At 43.1% G+C, this 22,942-nt stretch overlaps 1 protein-coding gene across 6 annotated transcripts in view; it reads right to left on the bottom strand.

Annotated features, from left to right (window-relative positions):
- The window catches only part of ripk1l (receptor (TNFRSF)-interacting serine-threonine kinase 1, like), a 109,460-nt gene that overhangs the window by 13,442 nt on the left and 73,076 nt on the right, over nt 1-22,942 (bottom strand). For all 6 annotated transcript variants that reach the window (XM_063070004.1, XM_063070008.1, XM_063070006.1 and 3 more), the window contains 5 exons: nt 18,886-19,114; nt 17,223-17,372; nt 13,569-13,645; nt 11,698-11,800; nt 2,551-3,144 (listed from right to left, as the gene is read on the bottom strand). In XM_063070004.1, coding sequence (XP_062926074.1) covers nt 2,551-3,144; nt 11,698-11,800; nt 13,569-13,645; nt 17,223-17,372; nt 18,886-19,114 — 1,153 coding nt within the window. The remainder of the gene's footprint in view (nt 1-2,550; nt 3,145-11,697; nt 11,801-13,568; nt 13,646-17,222; nt 17,373-18,885; nt 19,115-22,942) is intronic.

The raw sequence follows: 22,942 nt of genomic DNA, 5'->3' as shown, positions 1-22,942 counted from the left end.
GTGGCTGCACAGGTTGACTCTGTGGTTAAGAAAGCATACGGTGCATTGGCCTTCATCAATCGTGAGACTGAGTTTCGGAGCCAAGAGGTAATGTTGTAACTATATAGGACCCTGGTCCCGGATGAGAGGTGACCTCATAGAGGTGTATAAGATGATGAGAGACATTGATCGTGTGGATAGTCAGAGGCTTTTTCCCAGGGCTGGAATGGCTAGCACGAGAGGGCATAGTTTTAAGGCGCTTGGAAGTAGGTACAGAGGAGATGTCAGGGGTAAGGTGTTTTCACACAGAGAGTGGCGAGTGAGTGGAATAGGCTGCCGGCGACAGTGGTGGAGGCGGATATAATAGGGTCTTTAAAGAGACTCCTGGACAGGTACATGTAGCTCAGAAAAATAGAGGGCTATGGGTAACCCTAGGTAATTTCTAAGGTAAGGACATGTTCGGCACAGCTTTGTGGGCCGAAGGGCCTGTATTATGCTGTAGGTTTTCTATGTTTTATATTCTATGTTGTCTTGCACTTGCACTATACAGCTGTCACAAAACAACACATTTCACAACAATGTCAGTGATAATAAAGCTGATGCTGATTCTAGTGGGGTTTGATCTATTGAAACCAAAAGCCCTGTCTGTCCAGCTGGCACCAATTAGTTACCATAGCAAAATAAAACAGATGGGTTAGAGAACAAAGGGTTGAGTGAGAATGAGGAACTGAAGGAAACATTTGTGAAAAAGTAATGCTAGAAAAGACAGAAGGACAGTCTAAATTTATGGTGAGATGGGGAGAAAATAGGATGAAATACTTATTCGTAAAGTAAGTCATTAAGCTCAGAAACAGGCCCTTTGGCCCGCCACATTCAAGCTAACCCTTTGCCTATGTACATTATCTCATTTGCCCCAATTGGAACTGTGTCCTTCAATGCCTTGCCCTTTGGGTGCATGTCTAAGTGCCTCTTAAACATAGTGATTCTATCTGATTCTATCAACCACTCCCTGAGTAGAAAACTTATTTCCCAGATCTCTTTAAAACTCCTTTATCTCACCTTAAATCTATGCCCTCAAGTTTTGTCTATACCCCATCTATGCCTCTCATGATCCTACATACTTCTGTGAGGTGACTCCTTTACTCAGGAAACACAGCCTAACAAATCTGTTCCCCTGAATTGCTCTAATCCAGACAACATCCTGGTGAACCTCTGCGCACTTTCTCTACACACATCAGCAATCAAGGGATTCCTCCCAAGCTCCAAATAAAAGGATGGCTTCTGGCTGACAGAACTACCAGATCTTGCACAAACAGCTGTCCTACAGACCTATAAGACCATCTCGTACCACTATTGTAAGAAATCTGGAGAGACAGTTAGCTGTCTTCAGGGAAGAAGAGGGCTTGCCTTCACTCCACAGAACCTATCCCACGGCTGTACTTTGTTGTGCTTTCTACAACGCTGCCCATACACTGAAATTCCCAAGGACACGATCCAGCTTTCTAAGAATCACAGAACGATACATCGTGGAAACTGCTCCACGGCAACTACAGTGTGCATCAAACTTGTCCCATTTGCCTGCATTTGGCCCATTTCTCTCTAAACTCCTCCTATCCATGTACTTATCTTTTAACCTCTCTTTTTAAAATTGTTATTGTACCTGTCCCAACTACTTCCTCTGGCAGCTCATTCCATATATACACTATCCACTGCCTGAAGAAGCTGCCCTTAATTCCCACCGAAATCTTTTACCTCTTACATTAATCTTCTAATTTTTAATTCTTCTTCCCTGTGAAAATAAATTCTGTGCCTTCACCCCATCTATACTCCCATAATTATATACACCTCTAAAAGGTCAACCCTCAACATCCTGTGTTCCGAGGAATAACGTCTTAGCCTGTCCAACCTCTGCCTACAGGTCAGGCCCAAGTCCTGCCAGCATCCTGGCACACCTCCCCTGCATCCTTTGCAGTTTAATTATGTCTTTCCTTCAAAAAGGCAACCAAAATTATACACAATACTCTTAAGTGCAGTCTCAGCAGTGTTTTGTACAACAGCAGCATAACATCTTAACTCCGAATCTCAGTGCCCTGACTGATGAAGGGCAGAATGCCAAACACTTTCTTTGCTGCCTTGACCATCTCTGTTGCCACTTTCAGTGTGGCAGAGCACAGAGTGGAACAGTAACTTTACCATTCAAGGCACTCTTCAATAAAGGAGCTTCAAATAACTTATCAATGAAACTCTTCACCACAAAATGCTAGAGGAACACAGGAGAGCAGACAGCATCCATTGAGGGAAGCACAACAGTCAACATTTTGGGCCAAGACCCTTCCTCAGTCCCGTTGAATATACTACACAGCAGGCACAATTTGTGAAGAGAAGAATTCTGCAAATACATATCACTGATCCGAATATACTGTGCAGGGCCCTCGAAGAACAGTTAATCACGTATAATCGTGTATCTTTGCAGATAACATTAATGCGGTGTTAAACAATTGGAGACATAAATGTAGAATATAAAAATAGGTCTGACATCACAAATGACTTTAAATCGATGATACATGTTACCTTCCAGCAGATACTCATTCCACATTTTTTGCTGCCCAGCTGGTGAACCAGTTTCAGTAACAGGAACAGGACCGGACGTTCTCTGGGCTGGTGCTCTGTAGTCAACAGAGAATCCTGTGGAGTTTATTTTGCTCGAGGCATGGAAGTTTGTTTCCTTCTTGACTGGGTTCATTACAGTTGCAAGGGAGTTTTTCACATTCTGTCGAATCTGATAAGTGTTTGAATCCTGAGAGCAATACAGATCCTCAGATGGTTCAAGCTCAGCCACACCTGTGGCACGATGAGACAGAATTACAGACGGGTAGGAACTTCCAAAAACAGGTTCATTAGAAACTCTTTTGTTTCTTTCCTTCCTTATCTCTTCAAATCTATTTGAGGACATTGAAGCATCCAGGCGGCTACCAGTCAGGTGGTAATTCATTTCCTCCTCTAGTTTTCTCCTTACTTGTGTGTCATCGTCTCTTTCATTGTCCCAGGCACTGCTGTCAAGGTCATTTTCCGCTGGTTCACTTAATTTACAGGATGAAAATGAAGCCTCTAGACTGTTACCATTAGCAGAAATTCCCTGTGAGCTATGCAAGGAGTTTGGATCATCTGCAAAATTGAAAACATTATTACTAGAGATCCACCTTTTTCACCCTTTATAAAAGGAAAATGTTACACTGAATTATTATTTTCCAAAATGCATTTTATGCTGCAAGGTTGTAGATACAACAATGTCTCAGCACTATTCACTCCTGCACTCCATCATTGGACAAGAAGATATAGGAGCAGAATTAGGCCATTCATCCTATCCAGTACGCTCCACCATTCTATCATGGCTGATATGTTATTCCTCTCAACCCCACTGTCCTGCCTTCTCCCTGTAACCTTTCACACCATCACTAATCAAGAACCTATCAATGTCCATGACTAGGCCTCCACAACCACCTATGTCAATGAATTCCATAGATTCGCTACCCTCTGGCTAACGAAGTTCCTCCTCATCTCTATTCTAACGACACATTCTTGTATTCTGACTCCCCCACTATAGGAAATCTCCTGTCCATACCCACTCTGTCTAGACCTTTCAATATTCTGATAGGTTTCAGTGAGATCCCTCCTCATTCTTCTAAACTCCAGCGAGTACAGGCCCAGAGCCATCAAACGCTCCTCACTCGTTAACTCTTTCATTCACAGAATTATTGTTATGGACCTCCTCTGGACCCTCTACACTTTTTTCCTTAGATAAGAAGCCCAAAGGTGCCACCTGACCAATGCTTTATAAAGACTCAGCATTAAATGGACAAAGAAGGCAGCATCTATCACAATCTGGGACATGCCCTCTTCTCATTACTACCATCAGTGGGGAGGGGAGTACAGGAGCCTGAAGACCCACACTCAACAATTCAGAAACTGTTTCTTCTGCTCCACCACCAGTTTTCAGAGCAGTTAACAGACCCCATGAACACACCTTATTATTCTTTCCTTTTGTGCACTGTTCATTTATTTTTGTAACTTTATATAATTTTAGGTCTTTACACTGTTCTGCTGCTGCAAAACAACATACTTCATGTCATATAAATCAATGATGATAAATCTAACTCCGATAGGAAACCTGTCCCTAATATAACGCTAATTATAGGTCGGAGGAGGCGCGGCAGGTGAATGAGCAAGTGCGGGGATTGGCTGAGAAGGAGCGGCTGATTTAAGAAGCTGGTCGTAAGCAGTGAAGAAAACAGACCTTCCAGGTCGGAGGAGGCACAGCAGGTGAAGCTAATTACTCAAATTATCAGCTAATATAAGCAAGGTTTGCTCTAAGGGAGCGGTCTTGTCGAGACAAGTGCCTTGTGAGAAAAGTGTGAGTCTTTGGCTCGAGAGTCTTCGGCGAGGAGGCTGAGAGAGGAGACTACGCCACAGTTGGAGAGGGTGAGAAGTGGTGAAGAGATGACCGCTGGGCTGATTCAGTGTGCTGCGTGCATGATGTGGGAGGTCAGGGACACTGATAGTACCTCTGGATCCTACACCTGTATAAAATGTGTCCAGATTCAGCTTCTGAAGGACCATGTTGCAGCACTGGAGAGGCAACTTGATGACCTTAGGTTCATCCAGGAAAACGCAAGTTTTCTGGACAGGACCTACAGTGATGTCGTTACACCGAGGATACCGGAAGAGAGAAGGGGGGTGACGATGAGCGAGGAAAGGATGCTTGAAGTACAGGAGACCCCGGGGGATGTGCCTTTCGTAAACAGGTTCACCCTCTTGGAAGCTGTCGGGACAGAGGATGATGCCAGCCTGAGAGGCGGTCAGGTCTGCGAGTCAACAATTGGCGCTGAAGCAAAGCCGAGGAAACAGACGTCAGGCAGAGCCGTGGTAGTAGGGGACGCCATAGTGAGAGGTACAGAAAGGGGTTTCTGTGGCAACAGGCGATATTTAAGGATGGTGTGTTGCCTCCCTGGTGCGGGATCCAGGATGTCACGGACCGATTGCAGGGAATCCTCAAGAGTGAAGATGAACATCAGGAAGTGATGGTGCATGTCGGCACAAATGACGTGGGAAGAAGAGGAAAGACATTCTACAGCATGACTTCAGAGAACTCGGAAGAAGGCTGAAAAGCAGGACTTCCAGGATGGTTATCTCCGGTTTGCTTCCAGTTCCTCGTGCTGGAGTGGGCAAGAACAGGGAGATAATGGATCTGAATGTGTGGCTGAGGAACTGGTGCAGGAAGCAAGAATTTACATTCTTGGACCACTGGGGTATGTTTCAGGGTAAGGATGAATTGTACAAAAGGGACAGGTTGCACCTTAATAAGTGGGGCACCAGCATTCTGGCAGGCAGGTTTGCCTCTGCAACACGGGTAAACTAAGTAGTGGGGGGGGGTGGGGGGGGATGAACTGGAAACATAAGGATGGAGATAAAGGGAAAGTGAGAATATGAAAAGTTAAGAAAGACAGCAGAATCAACAGAGCAGAAAGCTCAAGAAGGGATCATACAGTATGGCCAAGTGAAATAGGAATTGATATGGGAGGTCAGGGGAGTAATGAATTAAAAGTATTATATATGAATGCACGAAGTATAAGAAATAAAGTGGATGGGCTTGAGGCACAGTTGGAAATTGGTAAGTATGATGTTGTGGGAATAACAGAGACATGGCTTCAAGTGGACAGGGCCTGGGAAATGAATATTCAAGGGTATACGTTCTATCGAAAGGACAGACTGATGGGCAGAGGGGGTGGGGTGGCTTTGTTGGTGAGGAATGATATTCAGTCCCTTGAGAGGGGGGACACATAGAATCAGGAGACGTGGAGTCAGTATGGATAGAACTGAGAAATTCTAAGGGTAGGAAGACCCTAATGGGAGTTATCTACAGGCCCCCAAACAGTAGTCTGGATGTAGGGTGTAAGTTGAATCAAGAGTTAAAATTGGCATGTCGCAAAAGTAATGCTACAGTTGTTATGGGGGATTTCAACATGCAGGTAGACTGGAGAAATCAGGTTGGTACTAGACCCCAAGAAAGGGAGTTTGTGGAGTCCCTCTGAGATGGATTCTTAGAACAGCTTGTACTGGAGCCTACCAGAGAGAATGCAATTCTAGATTTAGTGTTGTGCAATGAATTGGATTTGATCAGGGACCTCGAGGTAAAGGAGCCATTAGGAGGTAGTGACCATAATATGATAAGTTTTAATCTACAATTTGAGAGGGAGAAGGGAAACTCGGAAGTGTCAGTATTACAGTTGAACAAAGGGAACTATGGTGCTATGAGGGAGGGGCTGGCCAAAGTTCAATGGAACAATACCCTAGCAGGGATGACAGTGGAACAGCAATGGCAAGTGTTTCTGGGAATAATGTGGAAGGCGCAGAATCAGTTCATTCCAAAGAGGAAGAAAGATCCTAAGAGGAGTAAGGGGAGGCCGTGGCTGACAAGGGAAGTAATGGACGGTATAAAAATAAAAGAGAAGAAGTATAACATAGGCCGGAGGATTGGGAAACTTTTAAAGAACAACAGAAGGTAACTAAAAAGGCGATGTGCGGAGAAAAAATGAGGTACGAAGGTAAGCTAGCTAAGAATATAAAGGAGGATAGTAAAAGCTTCTTTAGGTATGTGAAAAGGAAAAAATAGTTAAGATCAAAATTAGGCCCTTGAACACAGAAACGGGTGAATTTATTATGGGGAACAAGGAAATGGCAGACGAGTCAAACAGGTACTTTGGATCTGTCTTCACTAGGGAAGACACAAACAATCTCCCAGATATAATAGTGGCCAAAGGACCTATGAAACTGAAAGAAATTTATATTAGGCAGGAAATGGTGTTGGATAGACTGTTGGGCCTGAAGGCTGATAAGTCCCCGGGGGCTGATAAGTCCCCGGGACCTGATGGTCTGCATCCCAGGGTACTTAAGGAGGTGGCTTTAGAAATCGTGGACGCACTAGTAATCATTTTCCAATGTTCTATAGATTCAGGATCAGTTCCTGTGGATTAGAGGGTGGCTAATGTTGTCCCTCTCTTCAAGAAGGGAGGAAGAGAGAAAACGGAATTATAGACCGGTTAGCCTGACATCGGTGACGGGAAAGATGCTGGAGTCAATTATATAAAATGAAATTACGACACATCTGGATAGCAGTAACAGGATTGGTCCGAGTCAGCATGGATTTACAAAGGGGAAATCGTGCTTGACTAACCTTCTGGAATTTTTTGAGGATGTAGCTATGAAAATGGACAAGGGAGAGCCAGTGGATGTAGTGTACCTGGACTTTCAGAAAGCCTTTGATAAAGTCCCACATAGGAGATTAGTGGGCAAAATTAGGGCACATGGTATTGGGGGCAGAGTACTGACATGGATTGAAAATTGGCTGGCTGACAGAAAACAAAGAGTAGCGATTAATGGGTCCTTTTTGGAATGGCAGGTGATGACCAGTGGGGTACCGCAGGGTTCAGTGCTGGGACCACAGCTTTTAACAATATATATTAATGATTTAGATGAGGGAATTAGAAGTACAATTAGCAAATTTGCCGATGACACAAAGCTGGGTGGCAGTGTGAAATGTGAGGAGGATGTTATGAGAATGCAGGGTGACTTGGACAGATGCAGTTTAAAGTGGATAAATGTGAGGTTATCCACTTTGGTGGTAAGAACAGGAAGGCAGATTATTATCTAAATGGAGTCAAGTTAGGAAAAGGGGAAGTACAACGAGATCTAGGTGTTCTTGTACATCAGTCACTGAAAGCAAGCATGCAAGTACAGCAGGCAGTGAAAAAAGCTAATGGCATGCTGGCCTTCATAACAAGGGGAATTGGGTGTAAGAGCAAAAAGGTCCTTCTGCAGCTGTACAGGGCCCTGGTGAGACCACACCTGGAGTACTGTGTGCAGTTTTGGTCTCCAAATTTGAGGAAGGACATTCTTGCTATTGAGGGAGTGCAGCGTAGGTTCACAAGGTTAATTCCTGGGATGGCGGGACTGTCATATGCTGAAAGATTGGAGCGACTGGGCTTGTATACTCTGGAATTTAGAAGGCTGAGAGGGGATCTTATTGAAACATATAAGATTATTAAGGGATTGGACACGCTGGAGGCAGGAAGCATGTTCCCGCTGATGGGTGAGTCCAGAACCAGAGGCCACAGTTTAAGAATTGGGGGTAGGCCATTTAGAACGGAGTTGAGGAAAAACTTTTTCACCCAGAGAGTGGTGGATATATGGAATGCTCTGCCCCAGAAGGCTGTGGAGGCCAAGTCTCTGGATGCTTTCGAGAAAGAGATGGATAGAGCTCTTAAAGATAGCGGAATCAAAGCTTTTGGGGATAAGCAGGAACTGGATACTGATTGTGGATGATCAGCCATGATCACAATGAATAGCGGTGCTGGCTCGAAGGGCCGAATGGCCTACTCCTGCACCTATTATCTATTTTCTATAATTATAAACGAGGAAATCTGCAGATGCTGGAAATCCAAAGCATCACACACAAAATGCTGGAGAAACTAAGGGAAGCATCTATGGAAATGAATAAACAGTCGACGTTTTGGGCCAAGACCCTTCATTCAGACTGGAAAGGAAGAGTGAAGATGCCAGAATAAAAAGGTGGGGGGAGGTGAAGGAGGGATAGCTGGAAGGTGATAGGTGAAGTCAGGTGCGTGGGAAAGGTAAAGGGCTAGAGAGGAAGGAATCTGACAGGAGAGAAGAGTGGACTATAGGAGAAAAAGGAAGGAGGAAGGGACCCGGGGGAAGTAATAGGCAGGTGAAAAAAGGTAAAAGGTCAGAGTGAGGAATAGAGGTGGGGGGGGGGTGGGAAGAAATTTTTTTTTTACCAGAATGATAAATTAATATTCATGCCATCAGGTTGGAGGCTACCCAGGCGCAATATAACGTGTTGCTTCTCCACCCTGAGGGTGGCCTCATCCTGGCACAACGGACCGATATGTCAGAACAGGATTGGGAATCGGAATTAAAATGTTTGGCCACTGGGAAGTTCAGCTTCTGGCCAATGGAGTGGAGGTGCTCAGCGAAATGTCCCCCAATTTACAGCTGTTCTCTCCAATGTAGAGGAGTCTGCATCAGGAGCACTGTATACAATAGACAACCTCAGCAGATTTGCAGGTGAAGTGTTGCCTCACCTGGGAGGACTGTATGGGGCCCTTAACAGAGGTGAGGGAGGAGGTGAATGGGCAGGCGTGGCACTTTGGCTGCTTAAAAGGATAAGTGCTGGGAGGGACAAATGGACAAGGGAATCACGGGGGGGGGCGGGGAAGCAGAAGGGTAGGGGGGAGGTAGTGGCATGTTCAGTAGTAGGATCCCTTTGAAGATGCCGAAAGATGTGGAGAACGACGTGTTGGATGCAGAGGCTCAAGGGGTGGTAGGTAAGGACAAGAGGAACCCTAACCCCGTTAAAGCAGCAAGAAGATTGGGTGAGTGCGGATGTCTGGGAAATGGGGGAGATGCGGATGAGGATAGCATCAATGTTGGAGGAAGGGAAAAACCTGTTCTTTGAAGGAGAACATGTCTGATGTCCTCTAAATGAAAGCTCATCCTGGGAACAGGTGTGGTGGAGATAAAGGCACTGAGAAAAGGGAATAGCATTTTTACAGGAGACAGGATGGGAAGAGGTATAGTCAAAATGGGTATGGGAATCAGGTTTATAAAATATGTCTGTTGACAGTTTGTCTTCAGAGATGGAGGCAGAAAGATTGAGAAAGGGGCTGTCAGAGATGGACCAAGAGAATTTCAGGGCAGGATGGAAGTTCCAGGCAAAGATAATGAAACTGATGAGCTCAGCATGGGAGCATGAACAGTACTAACGCAGTCGTTAATGTAGCGCAGGAAGAGTTGTGGACTATTACCGGGAGAGGCTTTGAATGTGGATTGTTCTACATAGCCAATGAAGAGACAAGCATAGCTCGGGCCCATGGTTTCCTCTCGAGTGTGGAGAAAGTGGGAGGAGCCGAAGGAAAAATTATTGAGGGTGAGGACCAGTTCTGCCAGACAGAGGCGGGTGATGATTGGTTGGTTATTTTTGTCAAGAAAGAAGGAGATCTGAGGCCTTCTTGATGGGGGATAGGGACTGGACATCCATAGTGAAAATGTGGCATTCAAGGCTAAGGAATTGAAAGTTAGTGAGGAAATTGAGAATGTTAGAAGTGTCACAGATGTAGGTGGGAAGAGACTGAACCAAGGGGGATAGAATGAAATTGAGGTATAAGGACATGAGTTCAGTGGGGCAGGAACAAGCTGAAACAACAGGCCAACCTGGACAGTCAGGTTTGTGGATCTTGGGTACGAAGTAGAAGTGAGCAGTGAGGGATAAGGGAACGATGAGTTTGGTGGCAGTGGATGGGACTTCTCCAGAGTTGATGAAGTCAGTGATGGTGCCGGAGATAGTTTCTGATGGTCCCGAGTGGGGTCCTTTTCCAGGGGTAGGTCTGAGGAGGTGTCTGGCCTCAGAAAGGTAAAGGTCAGTCTGCCACACTACAACAGCACCCACTTTGTCTGCGGGTTTGAAGCGAAGGTTGGGATTGGTGTAGAGAGAGAGTGGAGGGCAGTGCATTCAGAAGAAGTGAGGTTCAAGGGGGAGAGAAGAGTGCTGCAGTTGAGCTGGTTGGTGTCTCACTGGTAATTCAAAATGAAAAGATCCAGAGCTGAGTGTCCAAGAAGAGGAGGAGGATTGAAGATGGGAGGAGTCATCTGTGCCAGTGTGCAATCCTAGCCAGAGGCATGGTCTCGAAGATGGAGGTGATGGAAGAAGAGCTACTGGAAGACTAATCAATTCCACTGGCAAGATACATCCATTTTTCTTGAAGCTTGTCTAATTTTCCTTTCCTACATTACAGAAAAAAAATCTGCACAATGACTTTAACAGAACATTGACTGTATCCAATAAAGAAGAACAAATCTTTGCTCACACTGCCCTATAAACTCCATGCACCCAGGCAAAGGAAGGATTTGCTTAAGCACTGGGAAAATAACCAAATGTTCTATACAACACATCTACTAAATCCATAAGGAGCAGTCTGAGGTCCATGTCCATCGTCTATTGATTACAACTATCACAGCCTCAATGCTCCTAAAAACATAACTACTTGCTGATCCCACCATACAACCATTATTCAGTGTTCTTGTGAAAAGGCATGTGGATTGCAGACGAGGACAAGATGAGAAACTAAAACAGAAGATACTCGAAGAACATAGTAGGCCTGTCTGACAGAGACCTGAGATAGCTACAAAAGAGAAATGCAGATTCTGGTTAGTGTAGGAGTTATGCATAGAATTACAATGGCAAGTTACTATAAGGATCACCTTCCTGAAGATGGAAGAGTCTGGGCTAAACAGGACGGAAGCATTCATTGTCAACTCTGAGGGGCTGCCTAAGAATTGCAATGGCAAGCAGGATCCCAAACACAGGTGAAACAGTTTCCAACAAATAAGCAACCTATTCAGGAGAGGAAGGGACAAAGGAATTAGAGGTCAGGAGGAATAAATAAAATTAAGGATAGTTACATTGAATTTGAGAGAGCTGTAAAAGCTGATTGGTTTTAACATTTCAAGAACCAGGGGATCAAATAAGCAATCCTTAATTCAGAGTTAAAATTCCTCAAAGGCACAACTACTACTACTACTCAAAGGCATATCAATATATAATAATAAATTTGTTAAGATTATTTTGCTGTTGTATAAAAGTACCTTTTGGAGGTGTGTCTGGCATAAGAGCAACACAATCGGCTTGCAAAGATTTCATCCTTTTGACCAGTTCTCTAGGGGCAGTTGGCCTCGTCTGGGACAGTTCCTGAAGGGGTTGAAACAACAGGTCCATGAAAAGCATTATAAGGCAGGCCAAGGGCACAGAATCATATAACAGCTGATTTAAGACTACGATTCTAGACTTTATTTAAAGGCAGCTGACAAGTCCCAGACTCTGGCAACTCCAGAGACTAACCATTGCAGAAGCAGCAACCCCTATGACTGGGATGAGGTGACAGGAAAACTCCTTGAGATCATGGCCAGTTCACAAGCGTACAAATATTAAAAGTTAGTATCTGTAATAAGGAAACAAGCAAAATAATTGTAGTTACCTATTCCTATTGTGTGTTCTGAAGTGTTGTGACTGCTCTGAAGCAGCAATTTATTACAGAAATAAACTATTAAGAATGTCTGTATACTTCCCATGAGGTAAATCCTTTATTCTGATTGGTTCTGTTGTAGATCTGTTGGTTAGTATCATGACTTGCACTTCTTCATTGAGCAAACATAAGATGGAGATGAAGTCAGTGGGCAGCTGTATTCTGAGTAAAGTGTTCTGTATTCTCTACTGACTATATGGAGAGAGCTGCCAAGTGGAGATGGGGGAGACCGAGAGCTGAATAAAATCACAAAGGGTATATATAGGGAGAATCCACATAGTTTCTTTCGCAGCGAAGGGGAACTACTAACTAGAGGGCATAGGTTTAATGACAGAGGTGAAGGATTTAGAATGAACTAAAGACAACTTCGTCATGCAGTGGATGATGCAGATATGGAATGAGCTGCCAGAGGAAGTGGTTGGAGCAGCATTTAAAGAAAAACACTTGAAAAGGTACATGGATGAGAAAGATTTGGAGAGATATCAACCAATCACAGGCAATGGGACCAGCTTAGATTTGGTCACCATGGACAAGTTGGACCAGAGGGCCTGCTGCCACACCATATTACTTGATCATGAAGCCTAAGGTTTTTTTGAGATTGAAGGATGTCATACAGTGCTGTTTTGTGCAATTTTACAGGATCTGTTACATGCTGCAGATAACGTCTGCTGTACCTCCAGATGGCAGTGGGCTGTAATTACTGAAATGCCTTACATAGTCATGGGTCTCTACCTTATTACAATCTATATTAATAGATTAGAAGTTTTTACCAAGTGCAATGTATTCAAGTGGTTCCTAATACAAAGATAGTTGTGAAAGTAAGCTAGTAGGAAACCACAGAATGTGATGGAATGTTATCTTATCACTTTGAGAAATATAAAAAAGTGGAACAGTATTTTGTTAGTTTGAAGCAATGAGATGTTGATCTACTACAAGAAACACAATGGAAGTTGTTGTATTTAATTAAGCAGGCATATGGAACAAGAGCCTTTATCGTAAGAGGGATGGATAATCTGGGTAGGGAAGACTTCTGCAATCATACAGCACTTGTTATAAAAATCTGCTCTCCTTATTTCTGAAAAAATACCCAGGTCTTTAGGAAGATGGAGCCATCTTAAGACTTAGCAGTCTGTCCACAAATATTGCAAATGCAGATGTCCATGTCTGCTGTGAAAAAAGTGTGTACTACTGGCCAAGACAGGTAATTAACAAAATAATGTTGTGAAGGCTCCAAATGAGGAACTGGTAAAATAGTGAAAGTGTAAATTGGTACCAGTCTCACTACAAGAACATGAACTAGGAGGATACAAACAAAGGGTCTGCAAGGCTGATGAACTTAAAAAGGTAAAATACTCTTCAGAATTATTTAAAGGACATTCATTTATTAAATTGTTGCAGTAAATGTAAGACTTTACTTTTTGGAACAAAACTTACTCTCAACTTTTCCACATCTTCATCAATATCTTTCTGCAGATTTTCTTCATAAAATGGTTTAAATTCCTGATTGCATTCTGAAAACAGAGAGGGCTAATATTTAACTCTGAACTTCCTTTACAAAGTCTTTTAGAGCTACCCTTTGAATAGACAAATACTTCTAAAGCTATAAAGATACGAGAGAGCAAGTACGGGAAAGGAAAAGAAATCAGTATTCGACTGCGCGTTCTTGCTGAAATAGATATAATGGACAGGTCACTGAGTCAAAGCATGGTTCTCTCTGGTCAGCTATTCCACTGGTGACTGGTCTCCAATTTCTGCAGGATATTCCAACATCTGACTTTACAGTCCAGCATCAAGTGTCTTTCACACACTCGACACTTCAGTTGTTGCAATCGGGTTTTCGATCTGACACATCAACAGTTCCTTTCCTCTCACAGGTGCTACCTGACCCACTGAGTTCCTCTAGTAGATTCATTAAATCGCTCCAGAATCCAGCTGCAGTGTCCTGTGACTCCAATATGCTGGAGGAACTCAGCGGTAATTCAGAGAAAAAAGGAATTGCTGACACCCTGCATCAGAACTGAGAGTGGACAGGGGAGGTAGTGATGTGTCCTGAACTGAGGTGGTAGGATGCAGTTTACTAAATCCATGACCAGTATTAGCCCATTCATCTTCACTAAATAATTCTGTAGCTTTTTTTTTGGTTAATCTCTTTGTTTTAATTAATTTCAAGGAGTTTAATGTATTTTAATTAATTTACTTTATTTAGTCTATTTGAATAATTTTTAATGGTCCTGATTATCAGAGAAATTTTAAAACAGCAACAGGCCATCAGGAGAAGATCCTCAGGATATGTAGCCCAGGTCTCAGCTATTGCTCACTGTCCACTCTGCTTCTCGCAATGGCCTGAGCCTTCAGCCGATGAATCCTGATGGGCTGTATCCCTGCCTGGTTCAGAAACTGCACCAACTTTGACTGCTGGGCACTTCAGAGTGGTACAGACAGCCTAGAGTCAAAGGATGGATGTGAACTTCCCTCCACTGAGAACATTTACAGCAGCAGGTGCGTAAAGAAGGCCTGGAAGATCATCAGGGACACCAGTCACCCCAACCATAAACTGTTTCAGCTGCTTCCGTCTGGCAAACGGTACCACAGCACGAAAGCCAGGACCAACAGGCTACAGGACAACTTCTTTCTACAAGATATTAGACTTATAAATTCACATGTCTGTACACTGCGATGGAGTCATAACGTAAAGATTTTTACTCTCTCATATTGTGGGACAGATGTAAGATTTAAATAAACACATTTCACAAAGTAGTTGGATTGAGTACAATATGGCCCACAAGTTCGGCTAGGTATTCGGAAAAAATACCCCATACCTCACATTTGCAAGAAGTATTTTACTCAATGGTAGGAAGCAGAAGGTGATAGTGGAAGATCGTTTCCTAGACTGGAGGCCGGTGACTAGTGATGTACGTAGGGATTGGTGCTCATACTTTGTTTGTTCATTAGTTTTAAATAATTTCGGTGAGAGTGTACAAGGCGTGGTTAGTAAGTTTGCAGACGATATTAAAATAGGTGGTTATCATAGACAGTGAAGAAATTCATCAAAAATCACAGGGGTAAGTGATATGAGAATTGGCAAATGGCATTCAATCCAGGTAAGGGCAAGATGTAGTATTTTAGGGTGAAACCAGGGCAGGACTTACACAGATAGCGAATGGCAGCATCCTGTGGAACAGAGGGACCCAGGAGAACTACATGGTTCGCTGAGAGTGGCATCACAGGTAAACAGGATGGTAAGAAAAGTATTTTACATATTAGCCTTCATCAGTCAGGGCACCGAGTTTGCTGCTGCTGGAATGGAATGCTGCAGTTTTACAAGAGGCTGGTAGGGCTGCACTTGGGAGTATCGCATACAGTTTTGTTTACCCTTTATTGGAAAGACCTCTTTAAGGTGGAAAGAGTGCAAAGATTTAGGAGAATTTTACCAGAACTTGTGGTCTTGAGTTATAGTTAGAGGTTAGGCAGGAATGTAGGAAACTGAGGGGTGACCTTGTAGCGGTGTATAAAATCATAAGGGGCGTAAATACAAAAGAACACACAGTCCTTCCTCCCCCACCCCCCACAGAAGAGGCAATAGATTTAAGGTCAGATGGGAAAGATTTAAAGGGGAACACTTTTCACAAAGAGAGTGATGGAAGGATGATATGGAACAAGGTGGGGGAGGAAGTGGCAGAAGTTGGTATAATAACATGTAAGATATTTTGCCAAGTACATCACTAGGAAGGATTTAGAGCAGGGGTTCCCAGTCTGAGGTGCACAGACCCCTTGCTCAATGGTATTGGTCCATGGCATAAAAAAGTTGGGGAAGCCCTGGTTCAGAGCAATATGGGACAAATTTGTCGTGGAGCTAGCTTCGTTTGCATGACAGACATGAGGCACCTTGGTTGGCAAGATCGAGTTAGGCTGAAGGGCCTGTTTTCAGGCTGCATTCATCTATGACTCCATCTAAAACCTTTGGATATAATGGAGTCACTTCTGCTGACTTTAATGACAAGCATAATTGTGTTGAGTGTGTATGGGATGTCCAGGAAGGGGTGGCACTTCTGGTGGTGGGCTTGTTGTGCTCCCTCCAGGGGCAGCTCGTTCACCTTCGGTCCCCACTTGCCACGCAGCTCTTACCTGTGGCTCCAGGTAATTGTTTCCATGCAACAGAGGCCACACTCCAGTACACTGTGTCAACAGGTAGGGTAAACCTGGCGAGGGTAGCTGGGAACCTCAACCCCGGTGAGACAGGAATGTGCCTATCCCAGCAAAGTGAAGCCAGTTCTGGCAGATTGGGTGGATGAGATCAATTACAAGACTCAAAGGCCAAGAAGATGGTGCTGCAACACTTCATGGAGAGAGACAGGCATGACAAGGCACAGAAGACGTCATGGCTATCCACTGCAGCTGACAAAGTCTTCAGCCGTGATGATTCTTCATACCATTGGACCAAGATTTTTGAGACCAAGAGAGTGGAACTGCCCCAGTGCAATGGTTTTTTCCACTATAAAGATCCTCCCGCACAGGTTACATACATCATCAGAAACGACAGACAACCAACATAATTGTGTGTTGTAGATTAAAAGTCTATTGCAAGATGCACAGCATCAATTAAAATTAAATATATCCACATCCATAATTACAGTAATATTCAGCTTACACTTGGATAGAGTGAACAGCCAGAAACTTCTGAACAGGGACGATATGGCTAATACAAGTCAACATAATTTTAAGATGATTGGAGGAAAGTATGTGGAGAACACCCTTCTAGGGATGGTGGTAAAGGCAGATACATTAGGGACATGATGACAGAAAAATGGATGACTATGTAGAAGGGAAGGGTTAGATTGATCTTAGAGGAGTTTGAAAGGTTGGCACAACATAGTGAGCCAAAGGGCCTGCACTGTGATGCAATGTTCTATGTTCTACAATGAAGTGCTACTATGGGTAAAAATACAGGATAGCAGAGAAAAGAATTATACCCCCAGCAATGTGAAAAGATGCAGTCATTATTCTGTTTATGCAGGTCATGTCTGCCTAGGTTTCTACAATGGGACTGACAGCTCTTACGAAGGGGTTAAAGGTCAAGATGCTGCCCACCTGAAAATGTTGGTCTCTCCTCTGATTTACTTGCCCAGCAATTCTCCATCAATGAAACCATCTCTTTAGGAGATCCTTCAGGAATGAGATTTTGATCAGGGCGATCTCCTCTGAGAACTAGGTGCATAACCTGGGCATCATTTAATGCATCTGAAAAGGTACCAAGAAAGAATAAACAGCAGAAATACATTGTGCATAATTTTTAAATGGGCCTGCCAAGAAACAGGCAACAAAAGTCAGCTGTAAATTTGTTTTTATGTTTGATAGTAATGGCTCGGTTTCTCTCTTCTCAGAAGCTGCTGTCTCCCACGCATTTTGTTTTCATTGTGGAATGAGTGCAATTGTGGTGAAATTAGCGCTTATGCTGAACAAGCATATTTACACATCAATATCTTTATACAGTACATTAAATACCCCCAAGAATCTTCACTATCAAACTATCAAATAAAATATCGTACTAAACTACGTAAGATTTGGGCAGATGACTACAGCAAACAGGGCCAATTCCCAATTCATCTAATGGGAAGAATAATCTCAATCTGTTTCAATTCACCATCTCCCAGTATGTCTCTTTCAAGACCTAACACAACACAGAAATCTCAAGATTCTCAGAATATGTTGTAAATGCTCTGCATGTCAGGCAGCAACTGTGGAGAGAGAAACAGTTAATAGTTCAGATTAATAACCTCAAATCACAAAAAGAAATCAGAATAATGATGAATACATTATTTCTGGCCAGAGGATAGCAAAGGGATAGACAAGTTGACAAACGGTAGCAAATATTACTGAGTCTGTATTAACATAGGCTTCTGCAAGCAGGGACAATCACCAGCATATACTGGTTTTCATGTCAGTATAACATCATTACATTTATACAATTAAGTGGGCATCTGGACTGCTGAGAAGAGGAACATAATGAAAATGGGTCACTCTGATAGCCAAACGTAAACACGAGGAATTCTGCAGATGCTGGAAATTCAAGCAACACACATCAAATTTGCTGGTGAACGCAGCAGGCCAGGCAGCATCTCTAGGAAGAGGTACAGTCGACGTTTCGGGCCGAGACCCTTTGTCAGAACTTACCCTTCCTGATGAAGGGTCTTGGCCCAAAACGTCGACTGTACCTCTTCCTAGAGATGCTGCCTGGCCTGCTGCGTTCACCAGGAAATTTGATTGTGTCACTCTGATAGCCAAGCTGCCAGGTTCTTTGAACAATTTGTGTATTATTGAAATTTGCCAGAAAAGGAACCCCAGACCTGCCCAGCAATTGCTGCAGTTCCATCTAGCTTTTCAGTAAAATATTAATGGAAACCAGGTGCTATGTTTGATTATGGCGGGACTAGTGCCCATTCTCTAAATTCAATGGAAGGACAAGTGAACTTTCATCAGAGTCGTCTCCTAAGTCAACATCTCCTGCCTGGCTACACTGAGCTGGGCATTGCACTCCAGGCCCTGCTGTAAATGATAATCAAGTGGACAGAGAAAACTACTTAAGGATAAATTAAAAACCTCGAGCTTATGCATCAGGAGCAAACAAAAGCCCTGTGTTAGCACTGAACAATATTCAAAAACCACATTGGAAAAGAAATAATTAGAAAATACAAAGAATGAACAACAAATGTTAATGAACAGTAGAAAAGTACATTTGTCAGGAGTAACTCACTTTCATACGGTTCTTTATTAGTCAGAATCACCCACACTACAATGGAAAAGCTATACACGTCGGATTTTTCTGTGGCTTTGGTATTTAGTGACAGCAGATGCTCAGGTGCCAGGTATGCCAGTGTGCCTGCATTATTCTGGAGCTTCGAACCCATTTGGCGCCTTCTCTTCAATTCTTCGGTAGTCAATCGACTCCAAGTTCTGAAAATTGACACACCTAGATCTGCGATCTAAAAGGTAAAGACAATCAGACTCCAATAAGGAAGCAAGCAAAGTTTCTCCTAATCTGACATATAACATGATATAGTCTGTAAAAGAATAAATTTGGCTGTTTGAGGATTTTCTGTGCTTTAGAAGTCTATATCCATAGTAATTAATCATTAACATTGGTGATAAGTACTGATACTGGTAAATAGACTCCACCTTGCACCTTTGGTCAATCTTCTTCTCCTAGGCGGTCCTATATGCCCATGGATCCCTTTAAGAAAAGCAACACTGGAAACCGCTGGCTCATCACCACTCCAAGTGCAGAAGCAGCATTCAGAATTTTTAGGCATTCATAAGGAGCACATACAGGCCACATATAAGAGAGTGTAGAAGAGAGCGTCAATGCACAAACCATCCATCTTTGAAAGAGAATCCCAATTCCAACACTGGTCACCTCAGAATAGTGGACCTGTTTGGGACCCAAGGCTTGTAAGCAACATGGCTTGGTTAAATAGCTAAAGTGATTAATTTAAGGCTTTAACACTGGGGATATTGCGTTGGGAAAGGACAATGACATTAATTCACTGGAAGAATAAATCTCAAAGATTTTGCATCAACAGAACTTCTGCTAATTTTCAAGCTGCCACTTGTAGGTAGCCCTGATTTCAGAAGAGAACACAGAACATTGCTTCAGTAAATATGGTTGAAAGAGTACAGAGAAAATTTACAAGGCTGTTGCCAGCACTGGAGGACCTGAGATACAAGGAAAGATTGGATAGGTTAGGACTTCATTCTTTGGAATGTAAAAGATTGAGAGGAGATTTGATAGAGGTATACAAAATTATGTGGGGTATAGGGTAAATGCAAGCAGGCTTTTTCTAATGAGGTTGAGTGGGACTACAACTAGAGGTCATGGGTTAAGGGTGAAAGGTCTAAGGGGAACATGAGAGCGGTGAAAGCGTGGAACAAACGGCTAGCACAAGTGGTCCTTGCAAGCTTGATTTCAATGTTTAAGAGAAGTTTGGATAGGTACATGGATGGTAGAGGCTTGGAGGGCTATGGTCCCGGTGCAGGTCAATGGGAGCAGGCAGTTTAAGTGGTTCGGACAGGACAAGATGGGCCAATGGGCCTGTTTCTGTGCTTTACTTTTCTATGACTGCAGCCTGATCGATGAATGTTTTGCTAAGTGTGAGGTTTTTCACCTTCAAATGCCTTTTCCTGAACCAACCAAAGACTGTCAAAATGCAAGGAAGGTATGGTGAAATTCATCGTTGCCGTCTGTCTTTGCTGAGAGAAGGGGGAAGTATTCTACATTTTTCAGGATTATGATGTGAATCTTTAAATTGGAGGGCAATGTGTGTAATGGGGCAGAGTTGTAGAAGAACTTTATCTTGTGGATGTTATGTGAATGGTACATCCCCTCATATGCTTCAGTGAAAGCATCAACAGCAGCTTGGAGCTCAGTGGCTGAGAATGTGATATTTGTGTTTGTATTTGCATACTAGAGATCAGTTACTGTAGCCCAGGTGATCTCAGTTTTAAAATGTTTAACCAGCCTCCAATTAGCTCTAAAGATCAGCTTCATTCCAGTGCGAATTTTCATAGAGGTGAGGTGAAACAGTGCAGCAAGAAAGACTGAGGAAGGCCCTCTCAGTGATGCAGCTTTGTTTGACGCCAGCACTCAGATACCTACCCAAAAAAGCAGGGATTTGTAATGGAGTTGCAATACTGTTACAAGAATCATCACCCACTGACTCGCCAATGACCCTGAGAATAATTGATGCTTGTGTTACATTCCTCTGAACATCAATTTAAAAGAAACAAATTCTTTTTATAAAGCCAAAAAACTCATATGATAAACTAAAACTCAAGATACAATAATATTGAAAAAAATGACAGAGAACTGGAATGTAAATATTTGTCTGCCAATATTTCCAGCACCATTTGCTTAACAAACTCTATGGAATAGGTATTTATAAAGTCACAGAACAGACCCATCTAATCCACGTAGATCTGTTTTCCTACCTAGCCCTACTTACCCACACCCAGACAATAGCCCTCCACACCCCTCTTATCTATGTATCTATCCAAACTTCTCTTAAATGTTGTAATTGAACCCACATCTACCACTTTGACTGGCAGCTCATTTCATACTTGCACCACCCTCAGAGTGAAGTAGTTCCGGTCAGGTTCCCCTTTAACATTTCACCTTTCACCGTAAACCTGTGACCTCTAGTTCAAGTCTCACCCAACCATGGAGGAAAAAGCTTGCATGTTAATACCGTAATTATACCCCTCATAATTTTGCACAACTCTCTCTCTGCTCATTATCCTACACTCTAGGGAATAAAGTTCCAATCCATTCAACCTTTCCCCATAACTCAGGTGCTCAAGCTCTGGAAATATCCTTGTAAATTTTCTCTGCACTCTTTCAGTCTTATTGATATCCTTCTTATAGGCAAGTAACCAGAACTGCACACAATACGTTAAATTTGGGCTCATCAATGTCTTATAGAACTTCAGCATACCATTTCAACTCCTGCACTCAATGCTATGATTTATGAAGTCCAGAATTAAAGGAACTCAGCACTGGCAAGTCTTTCTGCTCTAAACAATTGCAATGCTGATGTTATTTGGCTTGACCCAACCTTCAGCACCTGGTTTTATTTAAAGGTTCCACAGCAGGCCATCCCTAAGTTCCCAGGCTACTGACTGCATGGTGCAGGAGGAGAATGAATGTTCAGCATCTCCTCACAAACACAGGGACAGCCCAGGAGGTAGCTGTTTGCCTCACTGACTCATGATGTAAGAGCAATCCAGTCAGCCCCAATCCCAGGTTTGTACTGTGTGGCTCTGTACCTGATAATGAACTCTAGATCAGGACCATCGTCTGCATGAGGAACTTCTTCCTCACATTTCATTTGGTTCTCTTCCAGAACCTGAATCTTAACCCATGTCCTCTGGTTCTCAACCATTCTACCAATAGGAAGAGTTTGTCTTTTTCCCCAGTGTCCGGATTCTTCACGATTAGGAATACTGGTTTCAAATCATAGCCCAGTTTCTCTTTCCCAAAAATCCTAACTTTCCTACATTACTCTTTCATATTCCCACGACTATTCTACTAATCTTACTCCATTTCCGACATCTTCATGTCCTTCCCGCAATGTGGTTACAAGAACTGGGCACACTAACCCAGCCGCAGCTGAACATGTTTTATAGACACTCAACATAAACTTTCTTTTTTAACTCTACACACAGGATCAGGTGCTTTCTTCGTCACTTGCTCAATCTGCCTATATTAGGAGATAGTTGTCTGCCTCGATGCGTACTATGTACACATACAGCCAAATCTTCTAGCTCTCCTCCTCTCAGCACCCTGGTCAGCTCCCTGGAGGGGCTGTGGGAATGGTCTGACATCATTCCACTGAATGATCTAGTCTAATCAGGAAAAGATCTATCCCCAATTAGAAATCTCTTGAGCGCATACTCATAGTCACAGTCACATGGAAGCAGGTCCTTCAGCCAAACTTATCCAGTTTGACCATAGTACTCACCATTTGCCTGTATTTGGCCCCTCCTATCCATGCACTTATATAAATGTCTCTTATTTGTTATTCCTGTACCTGCCTCAACCACTTCATTTCATTTATTCACTATTTTCTGCTTGAAAATGTTGCCTCTCAATTCATTTTTAAAACTTTCACAAGAGCCCTATGCCCTTTAGTTTTTAACTCTCCTTCCCAGTGAAAAAGTGTGTTCACCATACAGTGGCATGCAGAAGTTTGAGCACCCCGGTCAAAATTTCTGTTACTGTGAATAGCTAAGCGAGTAAAAGATGAACTGATTTCCAA

Source organism: Mobula hypostoma, chromosome 17, assembly GCF_963921235.1.
Source record: "Mobula hypostoma chromosome 17, sMobHyp1.1, whole genome shotgun sequence".
Classification (NCBI taxonomy): Eukaryota; Metazoa; Chordata; class Chondrichthyes; order Myliobatiformes; family Myliobatidae; genus Mobula; species Mobula hypostoma.
Note: the sequence above shows the minus strand (reverse complement) of the source record. Positions and strands in the feature narration are given on the sequence as shown.